General features: G+C 40.4%; 1 protein-coding gene across 3 annotated transcripts in view; it reads right to left on the reverse strand.

Annotated features, from left to right (window-relative positions):
* The window catches only part of lrfn5a (leucine rich repeat and fibronectin type III domain containing 5a), a 101,286-nt gene that overhangs the window by 14,694 nt on the left and 69,638 nt on the right, over positions 1–16,954 (reverse strand). For all 3 annotated transcript variants that reach the window (XM_017724836.2, XM_017724834.2, XM_017724835.2), the window contains exon 2: positions 8,173–9,580. In XM_017724836.2, the coding sequence (XP_017580325.1) occupies positions 8,173–9,560 (1,388 nt within the window). In that variant the 5' untranslated portion in view covers positions 9,561–9,580. The remainder of the gene's footprint in view (positions 1–8,172; positions 9,581–16,954) is intronic.

A 16,954-nucleotide genomic window follows, 5' to 3' on the forward strand; every position in this document is an offset into this window, starting at 1 on the left:
CAGAACTCAGTTTGATCAGAAATCTTGTAGAGAAGGATTCAACCTTCCAATTACCCAAACATCCCCCTGGCACTTGGCAGTTCTGTACCCACACAGCACATTGAAAGCTCATTTACAACCTTAAAACATGCTATTCTCATTCTTTGGTTGCATCATTTTGAATGTGATGTTGTGGAAGTGCAGCTTGGAGAAGTCAGATCTCTTGAGAAGTGAAGACTATCCAAGTGGAAGGCTGTTTATGTGGATTTTTCTCAGTCTGAAGTTGGAAACATCCCAGTTCTGAGAGCATCAGATGAGAACAGACGTTCAATGGGCCAAAATATGATGCTGATATCTCTGTGAGATGTTAATTTAGCCTTTAAACAAACAATGTTGTTTTATCAGCTTGGTAACAATAAGAGAAGTCCTTTATAAAAAACTACATAAATACACATACATGATCATGTTTTATGGTCATTTATGGGTTTTCTTACCCTCAACATATTATTATTATTATTATTATTATTATTATTATTATTATTATTATTATTATTATTAATACTGTTACTACAATTAAAGCACTTGGGCTCCTTTGGACCACCAATCAATCAAAATTATCCATATGTTTAGGTCTAACAAGCATCATGCATGAATTCATACTTACCACAATATGACAGATAATGTTAAAATATTCAGAATTGTAGAGCTGTGGTAATTTAAATATGTACAAATATTCCCGAAGGTATAGATTACTATCTGAGCAGGCTCTTCAACCCACAGTCAGGATGTTCAGGTGTTTTCTAAAGCACTGATGTAAAGGATTCAGGGCGTCTCACCTTCACATAGTTATTGCACTCAGATACTGAGCTTTCAGTGCAATAACTCGCAGCCAATGGCATCGAAAACAGCACTTTAAGTGCTAAATGATGTGCTTATGCTTGTTTTATTATTATTGTTTATAATCAGTGGATGAAAATCCTCCTATTCTTGCCTGGAATAAAATGCCTAAGGTATGCTCTTAAAGAATCACTGCGTATGGATGTTAAATTTAATGGTCTTTTATATTGCTCGCAGTACTTTTAACAATAAGCTGAGATTTTACCTGCCAATATGATGTGCAATACGTAGTGTCTGTAATGAGTACAGAGAGCTATGAATATTCCCATAGACAGATACACTTATTTTACTGTGTGCTTTTGCAAGCTGGGATTCAAATAAGGCTTTATACGTGCAATATGTGTAACGTATTATATATTCTATCAGCCTAAAACACAAAGATGAATCACTAAATCAGCCTAAAACACGAATGTGAATCACTAAATCAGCCTAAAACATGAATATGAATCACTAAATCAGCCTAAAATACAAAGATAAATCACTAAATCAGCCTAAAACATGAATATGAATCACTAAATCAACCTAAAACATGAATATGAATCACTAAATCAGCCTAAAACACGAATATGAATCACTAAATCAGCCTAAAACACAAATATGAATCACTAAATCAGCCTAAAACACGAATATGAATCACTAAATCAGCCTAAAACATAAAGATGAATCACTAAATCAGCCTAAAACATGAATATGAATCACTAAATCAGCCTAAAACATAAAGATGAATCACTAAATCAGCCTAAAACATGAATATGAATCACTAAATCAACCTAAAACATGAATATGAATCACTAAATCAGCCTAAAATATAAAGATGAATCACTAAATCAACCTAAAACATGAATATGAATCACTAAATCAGCCTAAAACACGAATATGAATCACTAAATCAGCCTAAAACACGAATGTGAATCATTAAATCAGCCTAAAACACGAATATGAATCACTAAATCAGCCTAAAACATAAAGATGAATCACTAAATCAGCCTAAAACATGAATATGAATCACTAAATCAACCTAAAACATGAATATGAATCACTAAATCAGCCTAAAACATAAAGATGAATCACTAAATCAGCCTAAAACATGAATATGAATCACTAAATCAGCCTAAAACACGAATATGAATCACTAAATCAGCCTAAAACACGAATGTGAATCATTAAATCAGCCTAAAACACGAATATGAATCACTAAATCAGCCTAAAACATAAAGATGAATCACTAAATCAGCCTAAAACATGAATATGAATCACTAAATCAGCCTAAAACATAAAGATGAATCACTAAATCAGCCTAAAACATGAATATGAATCACTAAATCTGCTTAAAACACAAAGATGAATCACTAAATCAACATAAAACGCAAATATGAATCACTAGATAGATAGATAGATAGATAGATAGATAGATAGATAGATAGATAGATAGATAGATAGATAGATAGATAGATTGCGGTGTTTCAGCAGCAAGACATATAATTACAAATAAACTTACATATACTATGTATACGAAATAGAAACACAAAGATGAATCACTAAATCACTCTAAAACAAAAAAGCTGAATCACTGAATAATAATAATAATAATAATAATAATAATGCATTGGATTTATAACACACTTTTCATTTATAGTAAATCTCAAAGTGCTCACAGTATAAAACATTAATTAAAAGATATTAATCAAATAATACTAATAAAATATGATACTTTATTATCCATATGTCCTCCTAAAAAATCTGTCTTTAGTCCCTTTTTAAAACAATCAGTTGTCTCAGATGGTCAGGCAGGGCATTCCAAAGGCGTGGAGCTGCAGAACAAAAGGCTCGGTCACCCATGGTACTGAGTTTTGTTCTGGTTGGAAGAAGACGGTGGAGATGCACAGAGCGAAGGGCCCGTAAACGTGTCTGTATTCAATGAACCTTGTATTCAATCCTCTTAGTCACAGGGAGCCAGTGAAGAGACTGAAGACCAGGTGTAATGTGCTCATTTTTCGTACCTTCATCAGGACCTGGCAGCACTGTTGTGAACATACTGTAATCTCTGAATACTCTTACTAGGGAGCCCCAAGAGAAGAGCATTACAGTAGTCCAGTCTTGAGGACACAAAAGCTTGGACCAGTCTTTCAGCATCAAACAGACTGAGGAAAGGACGCAACTTGGCAGTATTTCTGAGATGCTGGTAGGAAGTCTTACTGTTTAATATGACTATCAAAGGTGAGCTGTGAATCCAGTTTAACACCCAGGCTGTTGACTGTAGAGGATGAAGAAATGTCTTGTCCAAAGAGTCTAATTCTGGAAACATGGGATAGTCGAATCTGCTGTTGGGTTCCAACCATAATTACCTCAGGTTTTGCACTGATCAGCTGAAGAAAATTATGAGCCAAGCACACTTTTATTTCCTCCAAGCAGTCAGTAAGTTGAGTGAGAGGGGTTGCTGACTGAGAAGTTGATGACAGTAATGATGGTGAAGAGCCAACTTTCAGGTAAAGTTGTAGGTCATCAGCGTAGCAATGAAAAGAAATTCCATAGCATCTGATAACATTGCCCAGTGGCAATAAATACAAAATAAAAAGGATGGGGTCAAGGACCGATCCCTGAGGAACTCCACAGGTCACTGAGTGAGTCTGAGATCTGGCTTTCCCAAGCTCAACAAATTCTGTTATGTCCATTAGATATGATTTAAACCAGTCCAATGCAGTGTCTTTGATGCCAATGATGCAACAGAGCCTGTTCAGAAATTTGCCATGGTTAAGTGTCAAATGCTGCAGACATATCCAGGAGGACAAGAAGTGAAGGGGAGCCAATATCTGCTGCCATTAATAGGTCATTTGTAACTCTGATCAGGGCAGGTTCAGCGCTGTGGGCAGAGCGGAAACCTGATTGGAACTTCTTAAAAAGATCATTATGCCTGAGATGATCCAGAAGACAGGCTGCAACTGTTTTCTCCAAGACCTTGGAGAGGAAAGGGAGGTTTGAGATTGACCTGTAGTTGCCAATGACATCAGGGTTGAGGGAGAGTTTTTTTAGCTGTGGTTTAATCATAGCAGTTTTTAGAGCAATAGGAACTTGACCAGTTTGAAGAGAGTGATTCATTGCGGTAGTAATCAGAGGACTAATAATGGCGATGTTAGCTTTCACCATGGCTGTGGGAAAGGGATCCAGATTACAGGTGGAACAGTTTGTGCCTCTGACTGTGTCTTCAATCTCTCTCTGTGAGACTACAGGGAAACAGCTCAGAGGCTCAGAGACCTCAGACTGTAACGAAGCAACCTGCTCAGGTATGGTGGAAGAGGTTGATAATGCACCGCGAATTGTGTCAATTTTCTTTGAGAAGGAAGTCAGAAATTCATCACACTGCTCATGTGAGGTTATAAGTGGCGGGAGAGCTTGGGGTTTGAGGAGGAGGTTTATTGTTGAAAACAGCTGTTTGGAGTTTCCCGTTCCATTTGTAATAATTTTGGAGTAATACCCTTTGAGAAACCTTGAATAGGACGTCTGATGCTCACGATAGGCGATGCTGTGAACAGTGAGCCTGGAAGCTTTATAACGTCGGTCAAGGACACGACCAGCTGCCTTCATTCTCCATAGATTTTCAGAGAACCAGGGAGCAGATCGAGAGAAAGTGACCACTCTAGATTTGACAGGAGCATGACAGTCCAGAACACTGCTTAAGGTTCTGTTATACAAGTCCACTGCATCATTGGCTGATGATGGATTTGCTTGAGGGAGATGTTGTAAATCCTTTATCATAGACTCTTGGTTAATATTTTTCAAACTAATTTCCCGCTTTGACTGTGTGAAAGACACTTGTGGTATTTCCATGGACACAACCTTATGGTCAGATACACCCAGGTCATACACAGACAGTCTAACAACAGAAGAGCCAGTGTTGACCAAGTCTAGAGTATGTCCCCTAACACATGTGGGAGCATCAGTAAGCTGGCTAAGGTTGAAACAAGCCAATAGCTGAAGAAATTCAGCAGCAAAGCGGCAGGAGGAGGTGCTTACATGGATGTTCATATCGCCTAATAAGATAATATTTGCTGATGTTGGAAGAAGATATAGAATAGAAAGAAGGTTTGACATCTCAGGTATGAAAGATGAATTCGATTTAGGCGGTCGATAGATGAGCAGGAACGTCACAGGTGACGAAGAATTACGCTTAAATGCCACGCATTCACAGGAGGACAGGTGAGGCAGGGGCAGCGGCGACAGCTTCAAATCACTGCGGCAGATGACAGTCAGGCCACCACCGCGACCTGTGCTACGGGCTTTCTGTAGATATGAGTAGCCAGAAGGACCAGCCTCATTTAAAACAGAGAACGCCTCTGGTCGATGCCATGTTTCTGTAAGATACATCAAGTCTAAGCCTCTATCAGAGACGTGATCCTGAATCAGACATGATTTATTAGTAAGTGATTGCATGTTGAACAGGTCCACTTTAATGGTAGATGGAGAAATGTGCCTCTGTAGTGGTCGGAGTGGTCGGAGTACCGTTGAAATCCACTCCGTGTTTTCCAGTTTGCTCAGTAACAGCCGTCATAGAAACTCCTGCGCTACTAGTTCGCAGAGCAGTAGCGTTCTGATGACTAAAATAGACACTTAATAAAAGTAGTAATAAAAATAGTTAAAACTCAGATGAGAAGTGGCGGACAGACCACGCCAGCGTCCTCTCACCGTCACATCAAATCACCAAATCACTCTAAAACACAAAGGTGAATCACTAAATCAACAAAAACACCCAGATGAATCACTAAATCACTCTAAAACACAAAGATGAATCACTAAATCACTCTAAAACACAAAGATGAATCATTTAATCAGCCAAAAACACCAAGATGAATCATCAAATCACTTTAAAACACAAAGTTGAATCACTAAATCTGCTTAAAACATCAAGATGAATCACTAAATCACTCTAAAACACGAAGATGAATCACTAAGTCACTCTAAGGCACAATGATAAATAGTTAATTCAGCCTTAAATGCAAAGATGAATCATTAAATCAGCTACAGATCACTTTCTATGCTAGCTGCGTGCAATAAATCAACGTTAAAATGTGTTCATTTTTAAAAGTATTTTCTTAAAATGGGTACATTCACAGTTACCACCCCCCCCCCCCCCCCAAACACCCCCCCACCGTGACTACAGAATGACTCCGCATGGAAAAGGACACTGCCAGTGATGTCTGTGCTCACATAATCTAAGAAAGCGCTTTCATAGTAGAGTCACAAGGACAGATGCCGCCATTTGACACACTGGGCTAAAAGGCATCTCGGCTCCACTCACTTACATACGACATTGATTTCCATTCTCACACCAAGCCTTCTCCTCTCTTCATTAGATTGCCACAAAAAGTGATGGGTTTATTTGTTGCCGGGCCGAGTAAGGGTCCTCTCTCTTCATATTTGGCTTCTGTCACTACCTAATACCTGTCACTGGGGGCTGCACTTGGCCTGAGTAGGTGTCTCATTCCATTGAGGTTTTGAACTGGGATGAACTCCAGAACCAAACGGCTCCATTAGCTCCTTCTCCAGCTTCTTCTGCGGGTCCCTATTGTAAGATGGCTGCCACTGTCTGTATCAATCACTTCTGCTCACCCACTACAGCCGTTCTCAGTCAGCTCTGTTCAGCGGTTTCCTGATTATACCACCAATTATCTGGTCACATGCCACCGTGTTAGTATTCGTTGGCACAGTAAACATGTAAATAAATAATAAATAGTCCCTAGACTTTAGGGTTGCGGGGTTGAGCACTGAAGCCCATTTCATGCACAGATAATCTTTTGGGTCACCTGAGTTAAAGAGATGCATGTATGAAGTCTAGTGCAAAAGAACAAGCTCATTTCACATTCATGCTAATTCCAGTCCAATTACCCCTCAATTGTTTGGCAATGGAAATGAGCTGCACTCGTTAAGCTAATTGCCCTTATTGGCTTTCCTCTAAATGAAGGTTGTGGTTGTGATTGCGGTCTCACAGGGGTGAATGCTGCTGTATACAAACACAAACAAACAAAACGAGCAATGTTCGAGACAAACGTTGGACCAGAGTTCATAATACTGGGTATCACATACATACATGACTGCACAAAAGCCTGAAAACTCCCTTTATTTAGTTCATTTCCAACCAAAACGGCCATTAACTACAAATTATTCATTTTTCTTGAGGAGTTTCTGAAGAGAGTAGATATGAGATAAACCACTTAAAGAAAGAGAATGCTAAAGGAAAATAAGTGACAAAGAAACAAAAATAAATTAAAAAGCTACAGAGCAAATGTGGCTTCTAACCACCACCTGGAAGACCTGCTGGACCCCAAAGCTGCCCCCATCAGATAAACAGCACTGAAAGCTTTGATCTCTGAGAGAGAGGAGAAGATCAAGCTGCTTCAGATCTGAAAACATCCACAGGTGTTTCTGTCCATCCTTCCACTGTGAGAAGACCACTCAGTGCTGTGGGTCTGAAAGGACGTGTAGCTGATCAAGAAGAACCTCGCTGAGAAAATCCTATTGGGCCTGCAAAATTATTTTAATTTTATGCACCGCAATGTAATGTAAATAAGTAAATAAATAAGGATGCAAGGTGTCCAGTTCAAGCCAATGGCCAGTTTTAAAAAAACCTACTATACACTCATTTAAAGAGGTTTAACAGGATCTTCAGCTACTGTAGTTTATTCTTTTCTAGAAAACATCCATCCATCCATTTTCTAAGCCGCTTCTCCATCAGGGTCGCGGGGGCGGGGGGTGCTGGAGCCTATCCCAGCGGTCATCGGGCTGAAGGCAGGATACACCCTGGACAGGTCGCCAGTCCATCGCAGTCGTTCAAGTATTCAGTGCCTATTTTTGCCATTGCAGTTTTAACACATTTTGAATAAACAATGGCCATTTGTGGCGACATGTTAAGTATAAATAAAATAAAAACACAGCCGGTCCACAGATTTGTTGAGATGTTTTAATATGGCCCTTTCAGCGGTTCTGTTTGAGACCCCCGCACTAGAATTGACTTTACATCTGAGGTTTTATGCAATGATAACTCTAAATTTATAATTGTGATCGCTTGTTTTTTGGCATGGAAAAATGTCCCTGCAGATTTCTTTGAAAACCTCAGAGCAAGACACCTGACAACATATGGAAGCCAATAGCAAAAGGTGGATGCACTGACTACTGATAGATTTTATATTTAGTTGCTGTGGCTTCATTGTCATTTTCTGTTATACATCTTTCTACGTTTTGCCAAAAAACAGTATAATTAAATAATTGAGTCTTGCACAGTACTGTGCATCAGACTTAGCTTACCTGTAAACAAGGGAGTCATCATAAGTTCCATTGTACTGGATCTGAAACATGCGTATTCCAGGTATATTCCTCTGGAAGTTGAATTTGATAAGCGCAGTGGAAGAAGTGGCTTCCGCTATAACCACCCGTTTGTCTGGGCTAGTCTTGGAGTCCGCTGTGTGGTTGCTTCCATTGGCTCCAGCCCTGGTGGAGGTTGATATATCGGACGATCCCGGGTCTGGCTCCTGGATGTTATTGGTGCTGTTGCTGATGTGAGGAAGTTTGATGATCAGAAGCTCCACGGTTTGGTGGGCTTCTCCGGCCGGATTGGAAGAGATGCAAGTGAACGATCCAGAATCTTTTACTGTGCTAATGAGGATGTCCAAAGTCCCGTTGTTGTAGACTATGGTACGCGAGGAGTTTGACACTAGCTTCCCTTCTGGCGATATCCAATGAATAGCAGGTTCGGGATCACCCCTTGCTTTGCACCTCAGTGTCACTCTCTGACCCTCAAGGACCCTCATCTCATGAGAGTAGCGAGTGATTAGCGGAGGTTCACAGAGGAACTCCTCCTCTGGAATGGACCAGAAATAGCGTCCCGTGAGATGGGAGGGAGTTGCGCAGGTCTCCAAGTCATCTTCCCGACTCAAGCGCCGAAGCCACAGAAGCTCGCAGTTGCAGTGTAAGGGGTTTCCTCCGAAACTCAGGGCAAACGAGGAAGGGTTTAGCACTCCGGAAGTTGCTAGCACCTGGGCTCGCTGGAACAGTGGGTCTGGCGGGAGCTTCTGGAGCTTGTTGGAGGTCACGTCGAGTCGGTTGAGCTTTTGCAAGAGGGAAAATGTACCTTCAGGAATGTAATCGATCATGTTGTGGTCCAAGCTGAGGGTGTGCAAGCTGATCATCTTCTGGATGGCCTCCCAGGGTATAGTCTCCAGGTTGTTGTAAGAAAGGTCAAGTTCCTCCAGTGCCAGAAGGTCATTGAAAGCTCCCAAGTGGATGAGGGTAAGTTGGTTGTTGTTGAGGATCAAGTGATGCAGCTTGGACATGCCACTGAAGGTGTCGTTGCCTATCCGAGTGAGCCGGTTGTGGTTGAGATGCAAGGCCCGAAGGTTCTCCAGGTCTGCGAATGCATATGGCGTGATGTAGCTTATTGTATTCCTTGACAAGGTGAGGTCCACCAGCCTGGTCATGTTGGCAAAGTCTTTCCGTTTTACACTGGTGACAAAGTTGTCAGCAAGCCTCAGCTCCACCGTGTGCCGGTCGATGTTGGGTGGGACGAACAGCAGCCCTTTTTTTGCACAGAGCGTTGCAAGGTTCGGGGATAGTATTTGACAGACGCAGCGCTTGGGACAGATCTGGGCCTTCACTGCCATTCCAATAACCAACAGGCAGACAAGCAGTTTTTCCATTGTAAATCAGGATCAGACACCTGCAAAACAAAGAGCAAGGGGATTCATTAGCCATGGTGCATCTCATCCACACTATCAGGCAACATTTCATCATGTCAGAGCTTAATTACGTTGAAAATTAAACCTGCCCAAAATAGACCTGACCAGCGAAGCAGCTTCCATGACTAACTGCCATCACTGCATTGTAAAAGAAACATTTCAGCAATTTGTTATCAAACATTATATATTCACCTTGACTTCTCTCCAGCTCTTGACTTATTTAATTTGAAATCTAAATCTTTCCCTTATGCACTCTCTCTTTCTCCCTCCATTTCTCTCCCTCACTTGCACACCACACGGTATGACTCATGTTCTCTCTGTGCCTGGATCGCACTGAAAAGCATGAGGGGGTGCAGGAGAGCTGTTTCATAAGGTCTGCGTATGAACGGAGGACTCTCTCTCACACGAGGCCCTGACACGGTGGAAGATATCAGTATTACCGGCGTGTATGTAGTACCACGGCAGGCCACTCTTTCCACTAAGTCACTTCACCTGGGCTCTGAGGCGCATTAGGCGCATTAGGTGAAAGCAGCCTTGATGTAGTGCTGAAAAAGCTCAATTTTGACATGGAAGTCTTTGAGAGCATGTCCAAGCATAAGTCTTGCCACGCCACAGAACATGTGCTATCTTTAGGTTTCTTGTAACTGGAACACATATAAATAAGTATAATGTTGTTACCTTAAGCATAAAGGCATTTTTATGTGTTTGACTAGTGATGACATATACTATTTTCTACATTATGTGTACAGTCTGTAATGCTTTTTTTCACATATCCTTAAGTACTTGGTAACAAACGGGTAAAAGTGAGGAATAGACTTTAAAAAGCATTCAGAAAGCCTGAACTGAAAGCTTGACAGACTTAGCAGCAAGAATTAAGAGAGGAGTGACTTTCCATGTTTCCCTGTTATTATATTTTAGTAGTATGTTTTAATTATTTCTTGTCATATCTGAGCATCACGTCAAGGGCAGAGCCAATGGCCTGGGACAAGGGGCAACCCTGCCTTGAACCCCGTTTGCTGGCTCTGCATTGTAATAAACAAGCCTAGCATTAGCATAAGTAGGCCTGCACATGAAAATAGCTGCCTCTAGGAGCTCCTCCCCTCATTTAACTTTCTGCACTTTCCAAATGAAAATTCGTCACCTTCGCAGCGAGAAATAGTCATTAATGCAATTCAGAGATCGTTTTAGGCTTTATAAACAAACTAAGAGAAGTGAGTGCCGCTCTCCATTTCTTCCTCACTAATTTATTTCAGAAGCTGCTTTCAGTGCAGTTGCAGTTTATTACAGGATTCCTGGGGTACCCAAACAGGGTCAGGGTACCAATAAATTCAATCTACAGTGTTTCCAGAAGCTTCCGTGTCAGGTTGCGGCTGTCTAATCAGCAGTCTGTAGCACACAGGAAGGTCATGGCAGCATGTGGTGGTGGTGAAAGAAACAAGTCCGTTCTCCCAGCAGATACAAAGCTCATGTTCATTACTGTGCTGTAATTCTTTACCATTGATTTTCATTCCAGCCTATACACACATACTGGGCTCTGTGGGGGAGGGAGGCATGAGAATAGAGAGAGAGAGAGAGAGAGAGAGAGAGCACTGGGATCAAGCAGAGGAGAGAGAGGGAATATGAGACCATAATGGAGAGAGCTTTGCAGTTCATATGTACGAGGGGGATGGGGGGGAATGGTACATTAACTGTCTGATTCATGAGAGCGAATCTGATTCATGAGCGTTTCCTCTCAGCACTTACTGAACATGTACAAGATGCCTGAGCAGAAATGCATCACATTTAGCATGTAGCTACACAGTGAGGTGCTAGTTTACATGCTAGATTTGTGTACTAGTGAACCGTCACTTAAATCTAGAGCTGTTACCGGCCTGTCTGAGACTTCCCATGAAATTTAGAGAAAGCATTATGAATAGACACTTGTCAATTTAGCCTGAATCTGTAACTGGGTTATCCCTTGGTCCCCGGGACCCATGGAGTATAGGACCCTGGGAAAATACAGCATTGGTGAAATACAATCTTGGGAATGTAGGGTTCTCTAAATATAGGGCTGTTTCCTAGATGCTTTGGTGAGCAAATAAAGGGTCCCAGGGACCAAGGGACAACGCATTTCATCCGTCATATATTCTCAGGTCCCTCTATTGGCAAGGCCCTGTATTGTAATAAACAAGTCTAGCAGCAGCATTAGTAGGCCATGGGCTTTAATAATGCTATTAAAATGTGATAAACATGGTTAAAATATGGTAACTGACAGACACAGTAACAATAATTAAGGGAGGTGGGACCTTCCCCAAACTGTCAATTACTACTATTACTTTAACCATGTTTATTATATTTTAATAGCATTATTTATTTACTTTTTGTCGTATCTGAGGGTCACCTCAAGGGCAGAGCCAATGGCCTGGAACATGGGGCAACCCTGCCTCGACCCCCATTTGCAGGCCCTGCACTGTAATAAGCAAGTCTTAGCATAAGCATAAGTAGGCCTGCACACGAAAATAGCTGCCTCTAGGAGTTACTCCCCTCATTTAGCTAGTTTCCCAGGGACATATATTGCAAGGATCATATATTACCAGGACCCTACATTTTCAGGGCTCTATATTCCCAAGATTCTATTTTACCAAGGCCATATTTTCTCAGGGCCCTACATTTCCAAGGTCCTATATCTTGATTGTCATATATTCATAGGGTCCTGTATTATGAAAGCCCTATATTTCCAGAACCCTACATTCACATGGCCCTGTATTCCCAAGATTGTATATTGTCCTGTATTCATATACATCCCATATGATCCCATGATCCCTTAATATGAAATTAAGAATAAACTCCATGCTCATGATATTTCGCAAATGTACATATTCTGATATTATATGTCCGGTATATGTTCAGTAAATACACTGCAAAACAATGACATCTTGATAAATAAAATCATCTAAAATATAGTAAATACAGCTAGTATTTGAAGTGATCTTACTACATTACCAGATCATTTGGCTTGTTTCAAAAATATTCCTGATCTTCCAATAGAGTGAAATCGTATCACTTGAAAAAATGACTTAATAATATTACAATAGTCTTAAAACAACCTCAACCTAAGAAATATTAGATGTTTATTTAGATTTAGTACATATTGCTTGCAAACACAGTCAGTGAACAAGAGTGAGAATCTTTTCAATGATAGGCAAGATTAATGTTTTTATCCAGGGTTTAATTTGAACTTAACAATTAATTTAAAATCTATGATATTTGCTACTGACAAAATGCTACACGTGTGGATGTAAGCTTGTTACTTTACTCTGCTAACTCACTGGTTAGAAAGCTCACAGAACTAGTAACAACACTTAGACAAAGCTTTTATTTTTAAAGTTCATATATTCCACACCCTACACTTCTAAAATGGGTTGAATTAGTTTGCTTGAGGTTTGCTTAACTAGCTAATTAGCTCACTGACGTTAGCCTAGCCAAGGCAATATGTACTCCTATTGAAATATCTTCTATACTAAACTTGAAACATATCCATCACCGAGCTGAATGAAGCCTTTCACGGCTGTCAGAGAGAGCATCATTAGAAGATACTCATCCATTTAAGCTCTAGCTGAAAATAGAGGTCATACATCTTCGCTTAGCAACCACAGACATTAGCAACAGAAAGCTTGCAGTGTGCTCCTTTCAGGTTTATGGTCATTTCAGAATAGTTCTGAAATAGATGTAACACATGCTGGACACTCTTTATCTGATTTAGCTTCCAGCAAACCCACTGCTTCACCGCTGCTGCACTCACGGCAGCTGTATTAGCACATTCCAGCAATCCAGAGGAAATCCATACCAAGACCCACCAAGCGAGGAGCATAAACGCTCTGAAGAACACGGTCTTTCTAATGAAGTTATAGAGTTTCTCAAAACCTCTATTGCACCTATCGATCATAGCATGTTCTCAAATCTCTCACATGCTAACAACCAACTGGGGACTCGTAGAAAGTGAAGGCGACTGAAGCTCGCGGTAAATCCTGAAGACATTTAGGCTATCCGAGCACAGCGGCAGGTAAAAGTGGCCCGAATCCGATCGTTTTCCTCATATGTGACACAGATTTGTCATCTGTGTGGCTGTGTGAACAGCAAAAAACGCACTGAATCAGACATTTTCAATTCCGATTTGAGACGCTTTCAGATGTGGAACTGAAATCCGATCCGTATCCGACCTGCAGCAATGCGGCTCTGAACAGCCCGATCGGAATTCATGCGACTCTTATGTCAATCCAACTCGACATTCGTCATCATTTTGCACTGCTCCTTCTTCTTTCGGCTGCTCCCTTTAGGGGTCGCCACAGCGGATCATCTGCCTCCATCTTGCCCTATCCATTGCCTCCTCTACTTTCACACCAACCATCTCCATGTCCACCTTCACTACATCCATAAACCTTCTCTGAGGTCTACCTCTTCTCCTTCTACCCGGCAGCTCCATCTCCAACATTCTTTGCCCAATATATCCACTATTCCTCCTCAACACATGTCCAAACCATCTCAACCTGGCCTCTCTGGCTTCATCTCCAAACTGCTCCACCTTCACTGTCCCTCTGATCTGCTCATTTCTAATCTTGTCCAACCTGGTCACTCCCAACGAAAATCTCAGCATCTTCAATCATTTTGCACTGCTGAGACTCATAAATATGTATTTCCAATGTTTCTGTAGCAAAAAAAATGGAAGAGACTCATCGCAGCCGCTCAGTGTTTGAAGAGGTTTTGAACGAAGTGGCCGAGCGCGGCCTGAGGAGACCAAGGCTGCCGCGTCAGAGAGCAGTTTAAAGAATCCGAGGACAGGAACCAAAGAAGAGGCCGTTGCCGAATACCGGACCCCTTTTCACGGTGAACTCGAGCGCATTCTGGGTGATGAGCCCATCTACCAAACATTGGAGCTTCATAATCGCTGCTGTGATGCAGGTGCAGATGAAGCTGAAATCTCCGGAAGCGACTGACGTTCACTGGCCGTCTCGACTGTTTACCGCTGGACGAGCCACGTGAAACATTCTGCTTTTGCGCATGTGGGTCGGTTTAGGAGCTGATCTGTTCAGACTGTCGCATACAGGGTGCATTTAAAAGATAATCTGAACAGCCAAACAAAAAGAATCAGATTTGGTGAGAAAATCAGATTCTCGCCACTTCAACCGCTGTGTAAACGTAGCCTTTGTGACTTCAAGCCCAGCCATCTGGATTTACTGCTCATAATAATGAGCTTTATTTATGGAGCCTCATTCAGACGCCAGGTCACTTTACAAAATTAAAAACGATAAAATAGAGGAATTCATTACAGACGCAAACAATAAGCACATACTGCACTGCACTCTCAAGGAGAAAGTCTTTGCACAATGCCAGAAACGTTTCGAGGACTCATTTTTGTAAGTGAGGTTAAGAGGGTAAAGAACCTCCACATAATGTAGAGTTCTATGTATGTTAATGTAAAAAGTAAACCTTTAAGAGGTTCTTAAGATAAGATAAGATAAGATAAGATAAGATAAGATAAGATAAGATAAGATAAGATAAGATAAGATAAGATAAGATAAGATAAGATAGACTTTTATTATCCCACTGGGGGAAATTTGCATTGTTACAGCAGGTAAAGAGCAGTAAGTAGACAAAGATGTGCATCATACAAAATACTAAATATAATATATACTATAGAAATAAATAAATAAACAAGCGTCTGTTAGCAGAAAAATATAAAAAATAAAAATAGAATTAAGAAAATATGCAAGTTTACAGTTTAAACACGCAGTTGTGTGGATTCTGAGCAGGTAATTGTAGATATCGCACAGTAATAATTACAGATATTACAATTCTTGTTCACACCAAACAAATATCTTTTTCAAACATGGTTCTTCAGGGAATCTAAAGTGCTTGTTTTGAGTGATTTCAGGAAGTTGAATCATCTCACTATATTGGCAGATAATTTTGTTTGTTTCAACCTGAAGTGCTTTAACTTTGGCACCGTTTGAGAAACACTCTGTGGCGCTTACTCACGGCTACAATGTTTCACTAGATAAAATGACATAAAACCAGCAAAAATGAAGAAAATAGACTCGTACTGCACAATATATATCGCTGCTGTCGGAGCAAAACCTCGTATCTCCGAAACCTCGTTACCAAAATGGAAACTTCACTAGAGGAGGAAAAAACATACTTTACTTTTAATGTAAGTCCATGGAACCAGAATTTTTTCAGAGTAATTCTGAGCTGTTTCATTTGGTCCATTTATCATGAAATTTACACACAATGTAAAGATAAACAGGTATTTTCAAAAAATGAAGATACAAGATTACAAGATTACCAGAGACACACACACACACACACACACACACACACACACACACACACACACACACACACACACATATATATATATATTTTTTTTTTACTTACATAGGTATATACACCATATCGTATACGACAACAGTAGAAAATTCACTCAAGATGTGTCCGTCACCAAGTTTAGACTGAGTTGTCTGATATCTTGGCAAGTAAAAAACATCTTAAATCTGAAATAACAAATTTTCTAAATATTTTCTCTGGTAAAAGTGTCTTATTTCATTGGCAGGTCATTTTGCTTATTTCAAGAATATCATAATTTTACTAAATAAAATGACTTGAACCTTATAATACATTGCAATGTGATGGTATCCTGGCAAGGGAAATGGTCTTAAATCTAGTCAATTTATCTTTTTTTTTTTTTTTTTAATTTTGAGACTCTTATACGCTTATTTTGGGATTATGTAACTTATTTCTAGACATTTGATCTTTTTTTATACTTACTAAAATCACTCACAACAAGTAATATAATTATAATAAACTTGGAAAAATCACAAGATGAGAAATATTACATACGTTGACAAGATTTAAGATCACTTGCCAAGATATCCTTTCTCAGTGTGAGTGTGGTTGCAGTGGGTTGCGAGAAACAATTTTAAAGAAATAATTTAGGCTATTTTGGTGACCATTGAATTCTAGTGTTTGTTAGCAGCATCAGCCTCTTTGCTCCAGATGTGGACTCGTGACTTGAGTGACTCGGCTGATCGACTAACTTCTCTTCGTAGCTGACTGAGGTAAGACGATAGCAGGAGCCGTAATAAGAGCCAAACAGTGCTGTCTGTCAGTTTGACGGCATCTAATTGTCTCTTGCAGACAGACACTGTCGTGTTCTGGTGGGGGTGCAGCACTCTGGTAACTCTAGAAGACAAGTATGAATTTCATGATATACCAGCACTGTGCAAAACCCAATGGCTTCCACGTGCATGAAGGCTTTGTTAAAGGGATTAGCAAAATGGCTTGAAACAAAGCAGATATGTTCAGTGAAATTTGTGTCA

The sequence above is a fragment of the Pygocentrus nattereri genome, chromosome 10, assembly GCF_015220715.1.
Source record: "Pygocentrus nattereri isolate fPygNat1 chromosome 10, fPygNat1.pri, whole genome shotgun sequence".
Taxonomy (NCBI): Eukaryota; Metazoa; Chordata; class Actinopteri; order Characiformes; family Serrasalmidae; genus Pygocentrus; species Pygocentrus nattereri.